Source organism: Arachis ipaensis, chromosome B2 (genome assembly GCF_059453495.1).
Source record: "Arachis ipaensis isolate K30076 ecotype BB chromosome B2, ASM5945349v1, whole genome shotgun sequence".
Lineage (NCBI taxonomy): Eukaryota > Viridiplantae > Streptophyta > Magnoliopsida > Fabales > Fabaceae > Arachis > Arachis ipaensis.
Window position 1 is genome coordinate 8,872,028 of NC_142437.1, and position 19,868 is coordinate 8,891,895.

Here is a 19,868-nt window from a genome sequence, read left to right on the forward strand (position 1 = left end):
TTTTCGTCCGAAGGATGATTTTAAAATAAACTGAAACCTTTGGGACCATTTTGTAGCAAAAAAAGGGCTGGGGACGAAATAAATTTTCGGTCTCTACATTAGGGTCAAAATCATACTTAACCCAAATAATAAAGACATAATATCCTATAATAAATATTCAGATATGTTAAATAATGCAAATAGATCCTAATTATACTCTAACATTCCTCCTCAAACTCAAGTGACAACTTGAGTTTGAAACTTATTTGAAATAACTAAATAAAAAAAGCATAAACTAATAGAACAAGTGCAGACAGAACTGCCTGATAAAAGCACAGACAGAATTATCGAAAGAAAGTGCAGACGAAACTGCCGGAAGAAAGCGTAGACGAAACTGCCGGAAGGAAGCGCGGAACTGCCACAAAGAAACGCATACGGAACTGCCACAAGAAAACGTAGACGGAACCGTCGGAAGGAAGTGCAGACGGAACTTCCGGAAGGGAACGCAGACGGAACTGCCAGAAGAGAACACAGACGGAACTGCCAGAAGAGAACGTAGACGGAACTGCCGCAAGAGTGGCCAACTATCGAAAAACTGATGAAAAGATGGTGAACTGGTGGAAAACTGTTGAAAAGTGACAAAGTGCAAAGAGATGACAAACTATCGGAAGGTGACAAAAGATATATGGTTTCTCCATGAGAATAAGTAAGTAGTGGATGAGCTAATCGGTGAGGTCAAAAAAACATCAAAGCATTGACAAAAGAGAAAGGAAAAAATGACACAAAAAAAAGTATGAAAAGTATGATGATTTCACCAGAAGAAAGTCAACTTATCCTCTTCAAGGAAGATACCATGGCTCTGATACCATGTTAGAAAGGGAAGAGGGAGCAATAGAAAAAATATTTGTAAGTATTCAAGTTGTTTAGAATGATACAATATAGAAGGGTATTTATAGGTGATAAGAGAATCGAAATAATAACGACGTAATATCTTATAATAAATATTCAGATATGTTGAATAATGTTAAATGATCTAATTGACCATAATTATACTCTAACAACTATATTCAACTAATTGGTATACATAATGTTAAATTGTGTGATACTTAAATATCTAATCAAATCAATTAGTTGATATAATTAAGCCATCGTAATGAATTGTATTTAATGAGTTAAAAAAATAAATTAAGAAACACCCATAGAAGCATGCCACGCCAGCTTTATTATTAAGTGCAAAACCTGATTTTTATATAATAGAATAGATATATATAAATTAAATTATATATATTAATTGTAATTTATACAGTTCAACTAGTGACCCACCGATTAAATTAATAAATTAGTGAATCAGTAGCCTAAACGATTCAATTACCGGTTCGATTTTTCGATTTTGACAACTACGGATATATTGAAATAATCATAGTTCTAAAAACTGGACCGATTCGACCAATCCGACCTGTCTAACTGTGAACTAGCAACAATCACAGTCCGATTAGCCTCCTGAAACCATTGATCCAAAAACCGGTGACGAACCACTGATCCAGCGGAAAACTGGCCAATCGGACCGAACCGGTTTTCACTTTTCAACCAAAAAAATAAAAAGAAGCCTCTGTCTGTCTCTCTCACTCACTTACGCATCTACTTCCCTCTCTCAAAAAAACCTAGCCTCCAACGCTACTTTCTTCTTCAAGCTCTGTCATCGCCGCCTGATGAACGGATTCCTCGCATGGTCTAGAATTCACAAATAAGTCCTCGTTCAAAGTATAGCTTATAAACCAATAAAGAATCCTTTTATGCAAAAATTTAGTTATCACAAGTAACAAACCCCTAATAAAATTGATAACCGAAGTATTTAAACTTCGGGTCGTCTCTCAAGGAATTGCAGGGAGGTGTGCTTATAATTGGTTATGGAAAAAGTATGTTTTTGGGGTTTTGGGTTAAGAACAAGGAAAGTAAATTGCAGAGAAATTTAAATGATATAAAGAGGTCTTGGCAAGGTTTGGTGGTCAAGGATCTCTATACTTATCACTAACCACAACGTGAGAATTGGCAAGGATCAATCCCATTAAATCATCCTCTAACTAGTAGTAAAGAAAAGTTAAATGAGCTATATTAATCCAAGTCCATAAGTCCTAGCTATCCACTAAATCAATTAGTGATGACTAGAGTCAATGGCTTCCAATCATCAATTACTTGGACATTAGTAACTCAAGAGTTCCAAAGTTACTATCCCAAGCCAAGAACATAAAAGTCTAAACTAAAACTCTCCCAAGTATTTCATCAAACACTTGGAGTGCATATGATAAAAACATAGGAAATTGATAAGAGAGTATTAGATCTAAACAACCAATAGCAAGGATTCAATAACAACAAATGAAGAAGCAAGCAATAAACATGAAATACCTCAAATTGTATTGAATAGAAAATCAAGTCTAATATGAGAATTCATAAAATAAAGTAATCAACAAGGGAGATCAATAAACTAGAATGCTAAGACAAATAAAAGTAGAAGAGAAATCCTAAATCCTATAACGTAGAGAGAGGAGAGAGCCTCTCTCTCTAAAAACTACATCTAAAACCTAAAATTATGTGAATGAGAAGTGTCTCCCTGATTCCTCTACTCTGCAGCCTCTAATCTGTGTTTTCTGGGTCAAAAACTGGGTCAAAAATAGCCCAAAAATCACCCCCATCGATTTTTGATACGTCTAGCACGTGGCTCATGCACGCGTACGCGACATGCACGTGTACGCATCATGCACGCGTACGCGTCGCTTGTCTGCGCATCATGCACGTGTACGCACCATCTACTTTTTTATGAATATATTTTATATAAAAGTATAATTTATTTATTTGACTATATTTTAAATAAAGATAATATTTTTATAACATATCAAAATTTAATTTTTACAAACCAACAAATTATAGCTCAAATCACACACACATATATATATAATAGAATATAATTACAGAGGATAACTATTATCACTAACCAACTAATTAATAAAACCACAACCAATCTCCTAATCTCTTGTAGGAATAGAATTAGATAGACTAGTAGTTGAAGTTCCAGAGGTGAATGATGAATTATTGATTAAAAAACGTTAATAAGAAGTCTATTCATTAGAAAAACTTACGTGATAAATACATCTTTCCAAAGTTTTTAAGGCAGGGATGTGATAGTTAAAAAATTATTAAGTCTCACATTATTTAAAATTAAAAGTCTAATAATTCTTATAAGTGGCAGACAAGTTCATTTAGAAATAAGTTAGACCGATTTAATTTCTCATATGATATAAGAACAAAGTTAAAAATTGTTATTGTATCACTCTCATACCACAACAAATTCAAGTCGTTCTCAAATTTCAAGCTTTAAATAATAATTATTCATATAATGACAATTAATGACGATATAATGACCAAAACACAACAATAACAAAATAACTTGGTAAAGCAAATAATGACGATATATATATATATTGAAAATTATTATTATTATTGAGATTAGAGTTGAAAGAGTTTGCTGAGATTGTAAGGCTTATTGAAAGTGTAGTTGCCATTCCATATGAGGTGAGCAAAATGCTGGCAAGCTTTATCGGAAGGATGATGGGAGTCAAAGAAAACATAGTCATTTGGATTGTGACATAATTCATATTCTTTGATCCCTTTGTTCCCCCCACACGTGTCTTCTCCTCTGTATGGTCCACTTCCACAGCATCCCCCACTCCCTCCTTTGAAACCTTCAATTCAATTCCAACATGCATTTCTATTTGTTAGATTATTTAAATGTTAATTACAATAGTATGTTTAGATACTTCAATTCGTGTTTGAATTTGATAAAGATTAACTCTTCATTCAAATCTCTTCTATTATAAATTTGAATTTTTTAAAAAATAACTTTATAATATAATATTAAAATTTCTATAACCGAAAAACTTAAAATTTAATTTTTGTTATTTAAAAAAAACATAAAAAAAATCTATACAAAAAATTTTACACAAATTCAAAAGATATTCTTTAAATTAAGAAAAAATAATTTTACGACAGAATTTAACTTAATAGATATTTTTTATTAATTTTTTTTTTTGACTTAACTAATACCTATGAAGAAATTATAGCTTGTATTATTTCATTTATTTGACACTTAAAAAATACATATCTTCTTTTCTAAATCTTTTTTTTTCGTTTCCAACATAATTAATGACATATACTAATAGATAATCATGATATTTTAGATTTTGGCATTATGCACATGTGGCTGAATTAGTGAATTTGCTTAGTAATTAAGCTAATTTTGACTTATCCAATTACTAGCACACCCTCGTGTTAAGAAAAACAAGCAATTTTCACGGTGACTAGAAATAGTTATTTCGATAAGATATTTTTAATCGTCATCAATTCTCAAAAAAAAAAAAATGTATTATTAGAAAATAGTATAAAAATTTTAATGTTTTTAATAATTGTGCATTATTATTGAATCAAATTAAAAGGACTGAATGGATGAATAATAATACCATATTTCGAAGGATATGTGACAACTTGAGAAAGTGAAGCATAGAAATCATGGACTGAATATTTGAACCCATTGAGCTGTTTCTTAAGCTTCAGAGTCATCTTTGAAAGTTGAATATTATGTAACCTTGCAACTGCTGAAATCTCATCAAAGCATGTGCTTCCATTGTTTTTCAGAATCCTTACGCTTGGAGAACACCCTATAGGACCCACATTTACAAAACCAAACTTTCTTCCACCTTGCTCATAAATTTCCTATAAATTAAATAAAGTGTAGAATTATGAATAAGTTTATAACTAAAGATATATCTACCTAGCAATAATGAAAATATATGCTTACATACTTTAATGGCATTTGTAAGGTTTCCAATGACAAAACCAACAAATTGTTGTTTATCAACCGGCAATAGGCTCACAGTGGAGTTTGTAACATTCAAAAGTTCACCATAATCATTGCTTCCAACACTCAGAAAGTACACAGATCTTTTGAGAAGTGCCTCTGCTTCTTCTTCTCCTATTTTCTCCCTTAAAATTTTCTTTACATTTTTGAAATATTTCACCTGAGTGTGAAGGTCTATCACCTATATATATATGTCAACAAATAAATTAATTAAAAACCTTAGCTTGATCAATATAATGTTCTATTCCAATCATGCATGGTATATGGTCCATATCACCACTTGTACCTTTACATTCTATAATTCTATGTTTAAAAATTTAATTTACAAGTCAAGATATTAGAATATAAAAAAATAAAAAAATTAGTCACTAATATATATATATATATATATATATATATATATATATATATTATTTTAATATTGTTAATATATATTTCAAATTTTAACATATATTTGATATAATAATTAATTTGATCACTGATTTTTAATATGCATATAATATAATTATTATAATATATAATATTTATAATATATATTTTTAATATTTTTTTGAGTTAAAATTATCTCTAAACGTAAATTTAATCTAAAACGTTAAAGACAAAATTAAAAGTATCTTAGAGTAATTTTGATACAAATTAAAAATAGTAAAAAAAAAATAAATAAATTGAAAACGTTACCGATAAAATTAAATAAAAAAATATTAAAAATATTTTTAAAAAATCACAAACATCAGAGACAAAAATAAATCTCATTTAAAAAAATATATCAAAATAAAGTTAACTTCTATATAATTAAAGTATCCTTAAAAAATGATATTATTTATTTGTGGGAATATGAGGTTATTACATATCCTTGAGCAGTTTGAAGCAGAGCACCAGAGCCTCCAGAGGCAAAATTGACTCCATTGGTGAAGTCAGGATTTTCAGGATGAAGATATGGTGGAAGCAGAGGTAACTTTGCAAGCTCAGCTACACATAAATAATTAACTCCTAATTACTCAAATCATTTATGAATAATTATGTAAAACAATTAATAATGAGAGATCTCACCAATGATATCTGGAATCATACGTCCATCAGAGAATCTTCCACTTGGATACTTGAAAAGGGTTTTTCCATAGGGAGGGTAATTTGCTTGATACGAAGTTGTTGTATTGATATAATTGTTGTTTCCATTGTCAAACAATGAATCCCCAAATATGAATAAGGATGAATGTTTCTTGGGTAAGCATATCTGAGCCTCACTTGTTTGGATAATAAGAACACTACTCAAAGACAGCACCAACAAAAACATTAAACCATCCATATTATCCTATGATGTTTGTATTAACCATGATCTAAGTAGCTTTATATAGATAGATAGATATAGAGGCATAGTCATTGTTGTAAAGTTAATTACATTCATGATCTTGCATGCTGAGAACTTTTCAAATGCTGAGAACTTTTCAAAGGCGGCAAACATATAAATATATATGGTACCAGGTGTCCAGGTGAATACTAGCGAAAATTGAAAAGTATACAATAACAATTTCGGAACAAAGTTGAACATTTCTATAAATGACAAGGATTGTGTGGTGTGAATTATTTATACTTCAAAGATATTTTTTTAGTATCATCCCTATTATTTTTTAGTCATTATTGTAGTATTTTATTAGAAAACACTATATACAAGTTTTTGTACCAGAAAATGTGGTATAAATATACTGTGTGATTATTTTGAATATAGTAAATTTTCTTTTTAAACTTTGACCTATGATTTTTATTCGATTTTTAGATTTTTTTTTACGTTAATTATGTGTCTAAATTATTATCCCTATAATAATTTTTATAGTGTCTATATATCATTGCATTTAGACGTATCAAAATTTATATTTTGGTAGCGTTTGTTTTGAAGTTCTGAGACAGAAATTGGGAGACTAGAATTCAGTATTATATTTGTTGATCTACACTAAAATTTTAGTTTTTGTCTTTAAAATTTTAATATTTTAATACTTTTAAAAAATAGGGATATAGGAGACTAAAATTTTTGAGGATGGAGACTGAAATTTTAATAATATTTTATACTTAAAATACCCCATTTCAATTAATCAATGGTTAATAGTCAAATTCGTTCCTGAAAGATTATTCATTCTTTAAATTAGTCCTCAAATAATTTTTTTAGTCATATTAGTCCTTGAAAGATAAAACATAAGTCAAATTGGTCCTTCTATTAGTTAGATGATAACTTGTTACGTTAAGTGCCACGTGGCATAATGCCACATGTCACAAGATGATTGATTGACATGTTAGGTCGGTGACATCTAACATACCACGTGTTACTTGACATGTAAAAAAGTTATTTATAATCAAAATACTCCTTAAAAGTTCATACATAAGTTATTTTCATTCCTAAAATTTTAAAAATTAATTAAATTAGTCCTTATATAAATTTATTTTATTTTTCTTCATAATATTAAATTTAAAATATTTTTTGATAGTACTAATTTTAATATTATTTTTTAGACCTTAATAAACAAAATTTTTTTAATATAAAATAATAAAAATAATTAAATTATTATAAAGTTAATTTGTCATTTGTATTTTAAAATTTTATATTTTCAAATTATAATTTTTTATAATGAATTTTTTTTATTTAAACGAGTTTATCAAATTATTGTTGATTATATATTTAAAAATTTAATATTTTAAATCTCACTAAATAATATAGTAATTATTTTAAAATTTAAATTTTTTAAATTTTTAAAATTATAATTTTTATTATTGTTTAATTTATATGATATAACTCAATAATTAAAAATCGATTTGTGGGATCACTTCTTGAATCTTAATATTTTAATATAGTTTTTTTTTTGAAATAACTATATTTATTTTTTAAATGTTTTAATTTTTTAGATCTCACTAAATAAATATTCAGATTAATCATCCAGAATCTTCATTATAAATATCTATCCTACCATAGCTTTCTAAATACTTTTAGATTATTTCGTACTACTCTTCATACTTCTATATACATCAAGACTCTTCTAGAATACTCTATGACCTCCTAGAGTCTTCTAGAACTTTCTAAGATATTTCGAAATCTTCTAGGACATTATAGAACGTTCCAGAACCATCTAGAACATTCTCAAACACTCTAGAAAACTATACAAACACCGTTAAATCTAACCTTCTAAAATTTACCGTGACATTCTCTCCCACCTAATGGCAGACGTCCTCGTCGCATTCTGTTCATGATAGCGATCTAGGTGTTCTTGAAATTACCACGAATCTTCACGAGCTTTCCAGCTAGCTTCGGTTATCGGGAGTCCTTTCCACTTGATCAAGTATTGGATACTTGGTGATACTCCTCTTCGTCGCACGACGCGATTAGCTAAGATCTCTTCGATTTCTTTATCAAAGGATCTAATCACCACAGGCGGAGCACGACTCGAGTCATCTCTACTCGGTTCATCTTGATTTTCATGATATGGTTTAAGCATACTCATATGGAATACCAGGTGGATCTTCATAGAGGGAGGGAGTTGTACTTTGTAAGCAACTTCCTCAACATGTCCAATGATCTCAAATGGCCCTTCGTATTTGTGGATTAAGCCCTTATGAACCTTGCGAAAGATTTTGAATTGTTGTGGAAGAAATTTAATCATTACTTTATCTCCCACTTGATAGCTTGCAAGTCTCCTCTTCTTATCTGTCTATTTCTTCATCTTCTTTGTAGCTTTGTCGAGGTAAGAATGAGTGGCATTTGCTTGTTCTTCCTATGACTTAATCATATGATAAGCTCCAGGGTTCTTCCTGAGTAAGAGGAAGAAATAGAGTATGGTATAAGCGGATGTTGTCTGGTCACAATCTCGAATGGACTCTTTCCAAATCGTCCTGTGAAGTGTGGATCTTGATCACTAATAATCAAGGTTGCGAGAACCGGACCGATCAATAAACCGGTGAAGTGACTGGTTCACTGGTTCACTGGTTCAATGGTTCAACCGAGGTTCAACCGGAATTCGACAGGTTTAATTAAATATTAAATAAAATTATTAAAAATTTAATATATAATTTTAAATATTTAAATTTCAATAAAAAATTTAACCTCATAAAATTTAAAATTTAAAATTTAAAATTTTAATTTATAACCTAATAATAAAAAATAACAAACAAATCAGTAATACTAATAACCACTAACCATTGAATTTGCAAACATAATCATAATTTAAATTTGGAACAAACATAATCATAATTTGGAACAAACAAACAGAATTACAAAAACATATGAAATCAAATTACAGTAACAAATTAAAAACAGAACAAAAACATAATTTAAAACTTACAAAAATAGAATCACAAAAATCTGATTAATTCATTTAATTAACAAAATAAAAAAAAAGCTAAAAAGCAGAAGATAAAGCATCATCAACAGCAGCGAAGGCTTTTTCATCATCATCATCACAATGGCTAAGGTTGAAGGATCCAAGAATTGTTAGGGTATCAAGTACATTTGGAGGAAAAAAAAAAGCAGAAGACAGCAGCACTCAACAGAAATCAAATGCAGAAGACAGCAATGAAAAAACAACAATTAACCTAGACAAACAAACAACAATCAACATAATCAAATTCAAAAACAACAATTAACTCCCAAAAATGAAAACTGAAGCAGGGTAGGGATCTGCTTACAAACTCAGAAATTCAGAAACTCAAGCTAAGTAGAAATTAGCAGACTCAGAATCAGAAATCAGAAACCAAATAAAAGTACAAAAGCAAGCAAAAGTAAATTGAAGATTGGCGGCGAAGGAGGAATCCAAGTGACGGCGATGGAAGAGGGGAAGTGAGCTCGGGCACAGAGGGGATTGAACACAGGCTTGACGCGCGAGAGAGAGGGATCGACGATGAGGATGGACCGATGGAGACACGATTTCAAGGTGGCCAACGACGACGAAGACAGAGGCGGTGACATCAATAGCGAGCATACCTGGCGACGCAAGGTGAAGCGATCCAGGAGAAGAGAATCGCGATGGCGGGGCTCAACGCTGGCTGAGGAGAAGAGTTCGTTGGTGACGGCGGCGCTGTCGCTGGCTGCTGTTGCTGGCGGTCTGGGAAAAAGAGAGCGGCTAGGGTTTCGTGTGGAGATCATAGACAGAGAGAGAGAGGGGCTGGATGGTGAGTGGTGACTGAGTTAGTGGGTTGTGGGTGTGTGCGAGAGAGAAGGGAGGGGTTTATATATATATATTTTAACTAAAAATGGTAAAAAACCGTTTGGCTCAAGCGGTTTACCGATTAACCGCCGATTTGACTGGTTTTTCACCGGTTTTTTACCAGATGATTTTTCACTTCAACAGAACCGGCTAGGGGACCGGTTTCCAGTTAACCTGGTTGAACCGGCCAGTCCGGTTCAGTTTTTAGAACCATATTAATGATACTCTTAGGCAATCCCTAGTATTTCACCACATTCTTGAAGAATAGTTGTGCTGCTTCCTCTGCAGTGCAGTCAGTAGGGGCAGGTATAAAGTAGCATACTTCAAAAATCGATCCACTACCACAAGAATAGCTCGAACTTCGGTAAGGCAAAGATGAAATCTAAAGATATACTTTTCACGGTCGCTCTGGCGGCGGCAGAGGTTTCAACAATCCATTTGGTGTCTTATTTTCAATCTTATCTTGTTGGCACACAAGACAAGTATTCACATAACTCTCTATTTCATCCCTCATTTGAGGTCAATAATAGAAAGATTCAATAAGTGTCAAGGTCCTTTGTTGGCCTTGATGACCAGCCCATTTAGTGTCGTGGGATTCCTTCACTAGCTTTCTCTTTAGATTTTTTCACTTAGGGACGTATAGTCTTCTCCCTTTGGTGTAGAGAAGGTCGTCTTCTAGGCAAAATTGTTTATTCTTACCCTCTCTAGCCAATTCTACCAATTTCTTGGCTAATGGATCATGATGCAACTCTTCCTTGATGGTATGAAACATATCTCCTTTGACCATGGAAATGGCTGCCATCTTGTATGGTGCTAAGGCAGGCAGTTCCGCCCTTAACCCCAATTCAATCTTGTGGTCCACCTTCTTCTTAGGTGGTAGTTGTTTTGGCAACTCGTGAAGCATCACATCCTTATTCTTTTCAAGGACTTCCTTGATTCTAGGGGGAACGGCTTCTCTTTCGGATATTGACTCCTCTTGTAGTATAGTTAAATATGTAATATCTTCCTTCTTGAACTCTTTCTTGAGTTGCATAGCAGAAAGCATCGGTAGTCCTCTAACTTTAGAGACGGTAGGGACCATGCATGGAGACCCTTTCTCCATGATGCATATTATGTCGTAGTATGGTATATGTATTATATTTGCCTTCCTTTGCAAATCGAGCCCGATGACTATTTTGAAATTATCCATGGGTGCTACTGAGAAATCCATAAGGCCCTTTCAACAATCAAGAGTCATGTCAACCCCTTTTATTACTCTCTTAAGGGGTTAACTCTTGGTATTCACGAGTTTGAACCAGCCATTCTTTTCGGTAATCTTCAACCTAAGCCTCTTTGCTTCATCAGGCGTGATGAAGTTGTGTATAGCACCACTGTCGATCATAGCCATGACGGATTTTTTATTGATAAAGATTTTGACATACATCAAGCCTTTCTTTTCTGTAGTACTTGCCTCTTTTTTCTTCACAGCATTCATGAGTTGGATAGGTCCAACACACTCAATTACTTGATATTGAGCATCTCGTTCCTCGATGATAAATGCCAGAGTCCCTAGGTTGGAACAGTCCTTCATTTGGTGTGGTCCTTTGCACACGAAGCATCCTCCTTTGGGTACGAAAGCCTTCTTCTTTTCCTCGTACTCTTTCTTTGAATAGTATTTTCCTTTCTTCTTGGTGGAGAAACTCTTTCCCTTGTCTTCCCTACCTTTAGTAGAACTAGACTTAGAGGAAAACTTGGGTTTAGAGTCTCCCATATGATACTCAGTAAGTGATTCGGCCATCACAATGGTCTACTCGTCGACATCCTCAACATTTATTCTTTGTAGTTCTTGCTTTGTTCAAGATTGGAGTCCATCAATGAAGAGGAACAATGCATCCTCTGATGCTAAGTTGGGGATTTGAAGCATAAGAGTAGTGAACTCCCTTACGTAGTCACCAATCGTACTCTTGTGCTTCAACTCCCTCAACTTCTTCCTTGCTTCATATACCACATTTTTAGGGAAGAATTGTCTTTTCAACTCCCTTTTAAAATCTTTCCATGTGGCTATGTTGCAAGTACCATTTTCTATATCTGCGCACTTTCTCCTCCATCACAAAGTAGCATTATCAGAAAGGTAGAGAGTTACACTGTGTACCTTTATTGCTTCTTCGACCACCCCTTGGCCTTCAAAGTACCTCTCCATTTTTTATAGGAAGTTCTCCACTTCTCGAGCATCCCTCACGCCCTTGAACTCCTTTGACTTTGGGAGATCAATCTTTGTCGTCTCCCTTATAATGGTTGGTCGAGATTTTGCCTCCTGGAACTAAACTCAAACTTCCTCAAATAGTTTTAAGGAATTCTCAAGCTTCTCTTTGATTTGGAGCATGTTTTCTTTGAAAACATCTAGTTCTCCTAACATGTGAGTCTCAGGGGTCTCCTTGTCATGTTCTGTCATTTGAAAGCGCTCATCTATAGAGGATAAAACATTCTCCAACATAGAATCTCTCTCTTCTAAGAAGTTAGAGTCTTTACCTCTAGACTCACTTGAAGAGCGGACGTTCTTGCCTGTCCATTGAGAATGAATAGTATCCCTTCCCCTTTGAGACTCAGCATGCTCCATGATTATACTAGAAGTCATACCCACAAAGCACTTGTGCTCCCTCTCGAAACTTGCTCTGATGCCAAATTGTCACGGTCTTGAACACACTCCAATGTTATAGTGCCGGCACTTGGACTTACTCAACCTCTTGAATTAAGACCAAGTCAGCCTAACCCTCAATACTTAGCAAGCTAAAAAAGCTAAGAACACATGAAAACACAAGAGAAAGGAAGCTTTGATGGAAAGAACACTTTATTACTTAAGTGTTTGTTATAAATGACTCACACACTCAAACTCTAACTCTCACCTCTTATTTATGGCGATCCACCTCCTTAATGGATGGTTAGTATTAAATCTAATCAACTGTTTAGATTAATCATCTAGAATCTTCATTACAAATATCTATCTTACTACAACTTTTTAAATACTTCTAGACTATTCTATACTACTCTTCATATTTTTATATACATCAAGACTCTTCTAGAATATTCTATGACCTCCTATAATCTTCTAAAATTTTTTAAGGTATTCCGAGACCTTCTAGAATATTCTAAAACATTCCGGAACCATCTAAAATATTCTCAAATACTCTAGAAAATTATATAAACACTGTTAAATCTAACCTTTTAAATAACAATATGCCATTTAGATCAATAATTTCGAATTGTACATATTATATATATATATAAAAAAAAGATTATTGACGAATAAAATTGAAAGAGCTGGTTGAGATTGGAGGGCTTATTAAAAGTGTAGTTGCCATTCCATATGAGCTGAGCAAAATACTCGCAAGCTTTATCGGAAGGATGATGGGAGTCAAAGAAAACATAGTCATTTGGATTCTGACATAATTCATATTCCTTGATCCCTTTGTTCCCCCCACACGTATATTCTCCTCTGTATGGTCCACTTCCACAGCATGCCCCACTTCCTCCTTTGTAACCTTCATTTCAATTCCAATATACATTTCAATTTGTTACATTATTTAAATATTAATTACAATGTTTTTTAGATACTTGAATTCATATTTAAATTTGTTAAAAATTAACTGTTCGTGTGTTTTTCTTATAAATTTAAGTTTTTAAAAGAAATAATTTTATGATATAATATTATTAAAAAATTTTAGAATTTGATCTTTTTATTTAAAAAAAATAAACAAAAAATAAAAAAATTTTGAAAATTTTTACGTAAATTCAAAATATGGTCTTTAAAATTTCATGACAGAATTTATCTTATTAGGTATTTATTTATTTATTTTTTTACTTAACTAATACCTATGAATAAATTATACCTTGTATTATATTGACACTTAAAAAAAATACATATCTTCTTTTTCTAATTTTTTTTTAAGTTTCTAACATAATTAATGACATATACTAATAGATAATCATGATATTTTAAGATTTTGGCATTATGCACATGTGGCGCTGAACTTACTTAGTAATTAAGCTAATTTTGACTTATCTAACTACTAGCACACCCTCGTGCCAAGAAAAAAGAACAATTTTGACTGTGACTAGAAATAGTTATTTCAATAAGATATTTTTAATTGTCATTAATTCTCAAAAAAATAGTATTACTAGAAAATACTCAAAATAGTTTAAAAATAATTGACCATTTTTATTAACAATACTTTTTAATAATTAATAATTAATAATAACCAAACGGAATTAATGTTTTTAATAACTGTGCATTATTATTGAATCAAATTAAAAGGACTTCATGGAAGAATAATAATACCATATTTTGAAGGATATGTGACAACTTGAGAAAGTGAAACATAGAAATCATGGACTGAATATTTGAACCCATTGAGCTGTTTTTTAAGCTTCAGAGTCATCTTTGAAAGTTGAATATTATGTAACCTTGCAACTGCTGAAATCTCATCAAAGCATGTGCTTCCATTGTTTTTCAGAATCCTTATGCTTGGAGAACACCCTATAGGACCCACATTTAAAAACCCAAACTTTCTTCCACCTTGCTCATAAATTTCCTATACATTAAATAAAGTTTAGAATTATGAACAAGTATATATATATATATATATATATATATATATATATATATATATATATACCTAGCAATAATGAAAATATATGTTTACATACTTTAATGGCATTTGTAAGGTTTCCAATGACAAAACCAACAAATTGTTGTTTATCAATCGGCAATAATCTCACAGTGGAGTTTGTAACATTCAGAAGGCCACGATAATCATTGCCTCCAACATTGAAAAAGTACACAGATCTTTTGAGCAGTGCCTCTACTTCTTCATCTCCGATTTTTTCCCTTAATATTTTCTTCACATTTTTGAAATATTTCACCTGGGTGTGAAGGTCTATCACCTATATATATATGTCAACAAAGAAATTAATTAAAAACCTTAGCTTGATTAATTTAATGTTCTATTCCAATCATGCATGGTATATGGTCCATATCACCACTTGTAAGTCAAGATTCTAGAATATAAAAAATAAAAAAGTCAGTCATTAAATTAATTATATATTTTTTATTTTAATATTTTTAATGTATATTTCAAATTTTAACATATATTTAATATAGATAACTGATTTGATAACTACTTTTTATTAATATATACATAATATAATTATTATAATATATAATATTTTAAAAAAATAAAATAAAATATATTTTTTTGTGTCTAATATTTATAATTTTTTTTAAATATCCTTAATGTTTAATTTCATTAGTTTTATTTATAATCTTTTCAATTTGTGTCAAAATTATCTTAAAACATAAATTTCAACTAAAACATTAAAGACAAAATTAAAAACATATTAAGGGTAACTTTGACACAAATTAAAAATAATAGAGATAAAATTAAGTTAATCAAAAACACTATATACAAAATTAAATAAAAAAACATTGAGAATATTTTTAAAAAAATCACAAACATCAAAAGACAAAAAATATATCAAAATAAAGTTAACTTCTATATAATAAAAGTATCTTTAAAAAATTATATTATTTATTTATGGGAATATGAGATTATTACATATCCTTGAGCAGTTTGAAGCAGAGCACCAGAGCCTCCAGAGGCAAAATTGACTCCATAGGTGAAATCAGGATTTCCAGGATGAAGATATGGTGGAAGCAAAGGCAACTTTGCAAGCTCAGCTACACATCAATAATTAACTCCTAATTACTCAAATCATTTATGAATAATTATGTAAAACAGTTAATAATGAGAGATCTCACCAATGAAATCTGGAATCATACGTCCATCAGAGAATCTTCCACTTGGATACTTGAAAAGGGTTTCTCCATAGGGAGGATAATTTGCCTGATATAAAGTTGTTGTATTGATATAATTGTTGTTTCCATTGTCAAAAAATGAATCCCCAAATAGGAATAAGGATGCATGTTTCTTGGGTAAACATATCTGAGCCTCACTTGTTTGGATAATAAGAACACTACTCAAAGACAGCACCAGCAAAAACATTAAACCATCCATATTATGCTATGTTTGTATTAACCATTATCTAAGTAGGTTTATATAGATAGATAGATAGATATAGAGGCATTAATCATTGTTGTAATAAAGTTAATTACATTATTCATGGTCTTGTAAGAAAAAAAATGAAAGTGCATGCTGAGAAATGTGGTATAAATATACTGTGTAATTATTTTGAATATAGTAAATTTTTTTTAAAAAGTTTGACCTATGATTTTTATTTGATTTTTAGATTTTTCACGTTAATTATGTGTCTAAATTATTATCCCAATAATAATAATTTTTATAGTGTCTATATATCATTGCATTTAGACGTATCAAAATTTATACTTAAAGATCTATTCAATTCATCCCAACACTCTAGACTATCCCATTAGATACATAGAAGTTTGTGATCAATTTTATTAAACATCTTCGTTCTAAACTATATATATATGAGTATTTCACATGTTAGATAAACAAATGCAAACTACTTATTAATTAATTGAATTTAACTAAATTTAAAAAATATAATGATAATTTTTTTAATATTTTTAATATATTCATTGCCTTAAAAACGTAAAAATATTAAATTTTGTAATACATTTTATAATATATTTTTTTATAAAATACTTAACTTATATTCTTAAGCAAGGTTGCGAGAATCGAACCGGTCAATGAACCGATAGGGTGATTGGTTCAATAATTTAGAGGTTCAACCAGGATTCAACCGGGGTTCAACCTATTTAATTAAATATATAATAAAATTATAAAAAATTTAATATATAATTTTAAAATTTGAATTTAATAATTTTTTAGCTGATAAATTTTAAAATTTTACAGTTTTTCATAATTTATGATTAAAATTCACAAATAATCAACAAAATATATATATAAAAAAATATCATAAACAAAAATTCCAGCATAAACACAATGCAGCAGAGTCAAACTATAAACATCTCAAAATCAGAGAAATTTCAGCAATTCAGCACAATGCAATGAAGCATACACCATAGGACCATCAACAATTTAGAATCAGACAATCAGCAACCAGAGTCACCAATCCAAAATCAGAACAAATCCGCATAAACAACTCAATGTAAAATTGTGGCAATGTTTCTATTTTGAATCAATAACAGCAAAACAATAATTCACCAAAATAACAAGTACAGCAGATTGGATTTAAAAATCAATCTCAGCAAAATTAATGAATTAAACAATTGAATTTATAACTCATCAACGACAGAATTCATCAAAATTCAGAATCATCAATAATATCTCAAAATTCTAAAAATTCATAATCATCAATAATTTCAGAATCATCAAATAAAAATTCCAAAAATTAATATCTCAAAACTTAGAGAAGCAGAGAAGTAGAAACGTAAAAGAGACATGGAGATAAACTGCAAGACATCACACCTAAAAGAGAAGCAGAGAAGCAGAGAAGCAGAAACAACGTCGACGAGGAAGGGAGAAGCAGCGACGACCCACGACGAGGAGTGGAGAAGCGGCGACGACGACCCACGGCGAGGAGTAGAGAAGCGGCGACGACGATACATGGCGAGGAGCAGCGAAGCAGCAACAGAGAGACAAAGAGCGCGACAGAGAGAGAGAGAAGGGAGAGAAGGGTTCAGCGATGACAAACGATGCGAGGCTCTGGGGGCTGCAGTGGCTACGGGCTGGGTGACTATAAGTGGCTGCGGTGGCTGTGGGTGGCTAGGGTTCTCCCTCTTCTTTCAATCTCAAGCTTTCTTCAATTTGAGAGAGGAGACGCTGAGAGGGGTGAGAGTGGGAGTGGGAGTGGGAGTGGGTTGGGGGTCTTGGGGTTCTTGGGTAGCCATTTAGGGTTTTTTTTTTTTTTTTTTTAAATAAAGTATAAAACGGCGCCGTTTGGATGGAGTACTTGAACCGAAAATCTTTTAAAAAACCGATCGATTCTGACGGTTCACCAGTTAACCGCCGATTCGACCGATTTTCTGATTGATTTTTTGCTAAACGGTTTATAAAACTAACTGAACTGACCTGGTGATCGATTCTCGATTAATCTGGTTGAACTGGTCGGTCTGATTCGATTTTGAAAATTATGTTAAAAGTTAAGACACAAATTAACAAAATTCTAATTAATTAATTTTTGAAAAATTCATGATTGACACGATAAAAGTTATTGGAAGCAAAACAAATGTAATATGTAAGTAATTTATTTTGAGGACACTCTACTATATAAATATAATTTTTTTTATAGTTATTTTTTATTATTTTATTAATATTCAAAATGTAAATCCTAGTATTTTTAATTTCTCTTTTATCGTATAAAAAAAATCTATAAACTTATATCTTTATTATATAATTCACTTTTATTTAGACTAGCAAATATGACTTTGTTAGCAAAAATGAAAGTTCTGAGAAACTAATTAAGGAAACTAGGAAAGTGAGACTTTACGATTTCAATCACGGCGGCGTGTGTAGAATTGTGCATGGTTCCAAAGAAAAAAGGAATATTTAATTAGTATATTAGATTTCACATTTGAAATTGATTCGAATATCAAGTTACCCCAAAACCACGTTATTTACTTTTTCGTTTTCTTATTTTTTTTCTTGTTTTTTTTTTCCACGGTTTCTCATTCAACCAGATTTAATTTGTGGCTACGTTATTTACTCTTGATTTTTCTTAATCTCTCACTTTTGCCTCTTTGCTATTACATTTAGCAATGATTTTGGAGGTATCAAAACGTTGTATATTTTTTGTTTTGTTTTTGGACTGGATATATGTGTTTGCTTGAATGAGCAAGCACTTGTTCTTTTCCGCAGCCTTAGACGAAATTTAAACCATATGGTTATTCATGTTGGGCCACCGGGGAGCTTCGACTACTGAAGAGACATTATAGAAGTACACCACAAAAATTAAATAACATCCAAGACCAAAAATATAAAAAAGCAACGTCAAACAAAATGGATAGACTCAACTCAACATATGCATACCAAAAAAAAAAAAGATATTAATAAATTTAGAGTAATATTAGAATAAAATATTATTTTAATTTTTAATATTTAGACTAAATTATAATTTTATTTTTAAAATTTAAAATATTTTATTGTTATTTTATTTCATCCTATTTTAATTCTATGATCAAAACAAAAAATCATTTAAAAATATCATTTTTTCATTATAATTTTTTTTAAACAACGACAAAAATTGTAATTATAATGGTGATAGTAGCTATAGTTATTTGAGAACAAAAGTCACAGAATAATAAAAGAAAAAAAAGATGTTTTTTTTAAAAAAAAATAATTTTGACTAATTAACTAAAATTGGACAAAATATAATGTTTAGAATAAAAATAGAAAGTTGTAAACATTAGGAATGAAATTACATCTTAGACTAAATGTTAAAGACTAAAAAAATATTTTATTTTATTATTATAAAACTAACTTTTCTCAGTTAACATCAATAAGTTTTTTTAATTATTTTATTTATCTTAAATTTTAAATCCTAAACTATATATTTTAAATTTTAATTCTCCAAAATATAAAAGTTTTTAGAATTAAAAAAGACTAATATTAACTAACTAAAAGTTGTATACAATTTCTCATAAATTTACAATCTTTCATCTTATATACCATTTATTTCATTTTATTCTTTTTGATATAAAATTAGTTTCTCTTCTCTGTCACACTTACCAGAAATTAATTTAAGAATGGAAGTAATAATGGAGATGTGCAATTATATTGTGATTTGGCGTGTATTTTATAAATATGGATCTATTGAAG

The 19,868-nt window shown here is 30.7% G+C and overlaps 2 protein-coding genes across 2 annotated transcripts; both read right to left on the bottom strand.

Annotated features, from left to right (window-relative positions):
* Positions 1–3,310: 3,310 nt before the first annotated feature.
* On the bottom strand, positions 3,311–6,328 carry LOC107628156 (GDSL esterase/lipase 5-like). The gene is made up of 5 exons (XM_016330951.3): positions 5,939–6,328; positions 5,736–5,857; positions 4,833–5,069; positions 4,491–4,743; positions 3,311–3,716 (listed from the first exon to the last, which is right to left on the bottom strand). The coding sequence occupies exons 1-5, from the start codon at positions 6,192–6,194 to the stop codon at positions 3,481–3,483; spliced, it is 1,104 nt and encodes a 367-aa protein (XP_016186437.2). The 5' UTR covers positions 6,195–6,328; the 3' UTR covers positions 3,311–3,480.
* A 6,858-nt stretch (positions 6,329–13,186) lies between these two features.
* On the bottom strand, positions 13,187–17,811 carry LOC107624785 (GDSL esterase/lipase 5). The gene is made up of 6 exons (XM_088503625.1): positions 17,520–17,811; positions 15,866–16,080; positions 15,663–15,784; positions 14,755–14,991; positions 14,387–14,639; positions 13,187–13,589 (listed from the first exon to the last, which is right to left on the bottom strand). The coding sequence occupies exons 1-6, from the start codon at positions 17,657–17,659 to the stop codon at positions 13,297–13,299; spliced, it is 1,260 nt and encodes a 419-aa protein (XP_088359751.1). The 5' UTR covers positions 17,660–17,811; the 3' UTR covers positions 13,187–13,296.
* Positions 17,812–19,868: the final 2,057 nt, after the last annotated feature.

Bases quoted from the DNA above. Each gene is read 5' to 3' on its own strand.
- LOC107628156 (XM_016330951.3), bottom strand. From the start codon at position 6,194: ATGGATGGTTTAATGTTTTTGTTGGTGCTGTCTTTGAGTAGTGTTCTT. The intron at 5,858-5,938 runs GTGAGATCTCTC...ATTTATGTGTAG, and splicing joins TATGATTCCAGATATCATTG to CTGAGCTTGCAAAGTTACCT. The intron at 3,717-4,490 runs GTATTATTATTC...ATTGAATTGAAG, and splicing joins CACATATCCTTCGAAATATG to GTTTCAAAGGAGGGAGTGGG.
- LOC107624785 (XM_088503625.1), bottom strand. From the start codon at position 17,659: ATGTATCGTCGTCGCCGCTTCTCTACTCCTCGCCGTGGGTCGTCGTCG. The intron at 16,081-17,519 runs GTGTGATGTCTT...GTCTTTGAGTAG, and splicing joins CTTCTCTGCTTCTCTTTTAG to TGTTCTTATTATCCAAACAA. The intron at 15,785-15,865 runs GTGAGATCTCTC...ATTGATGTGTAG, and splicing joins TATGATTCCAGATTTCATTG to CTGAGCTTGCAAAGTTGCCT.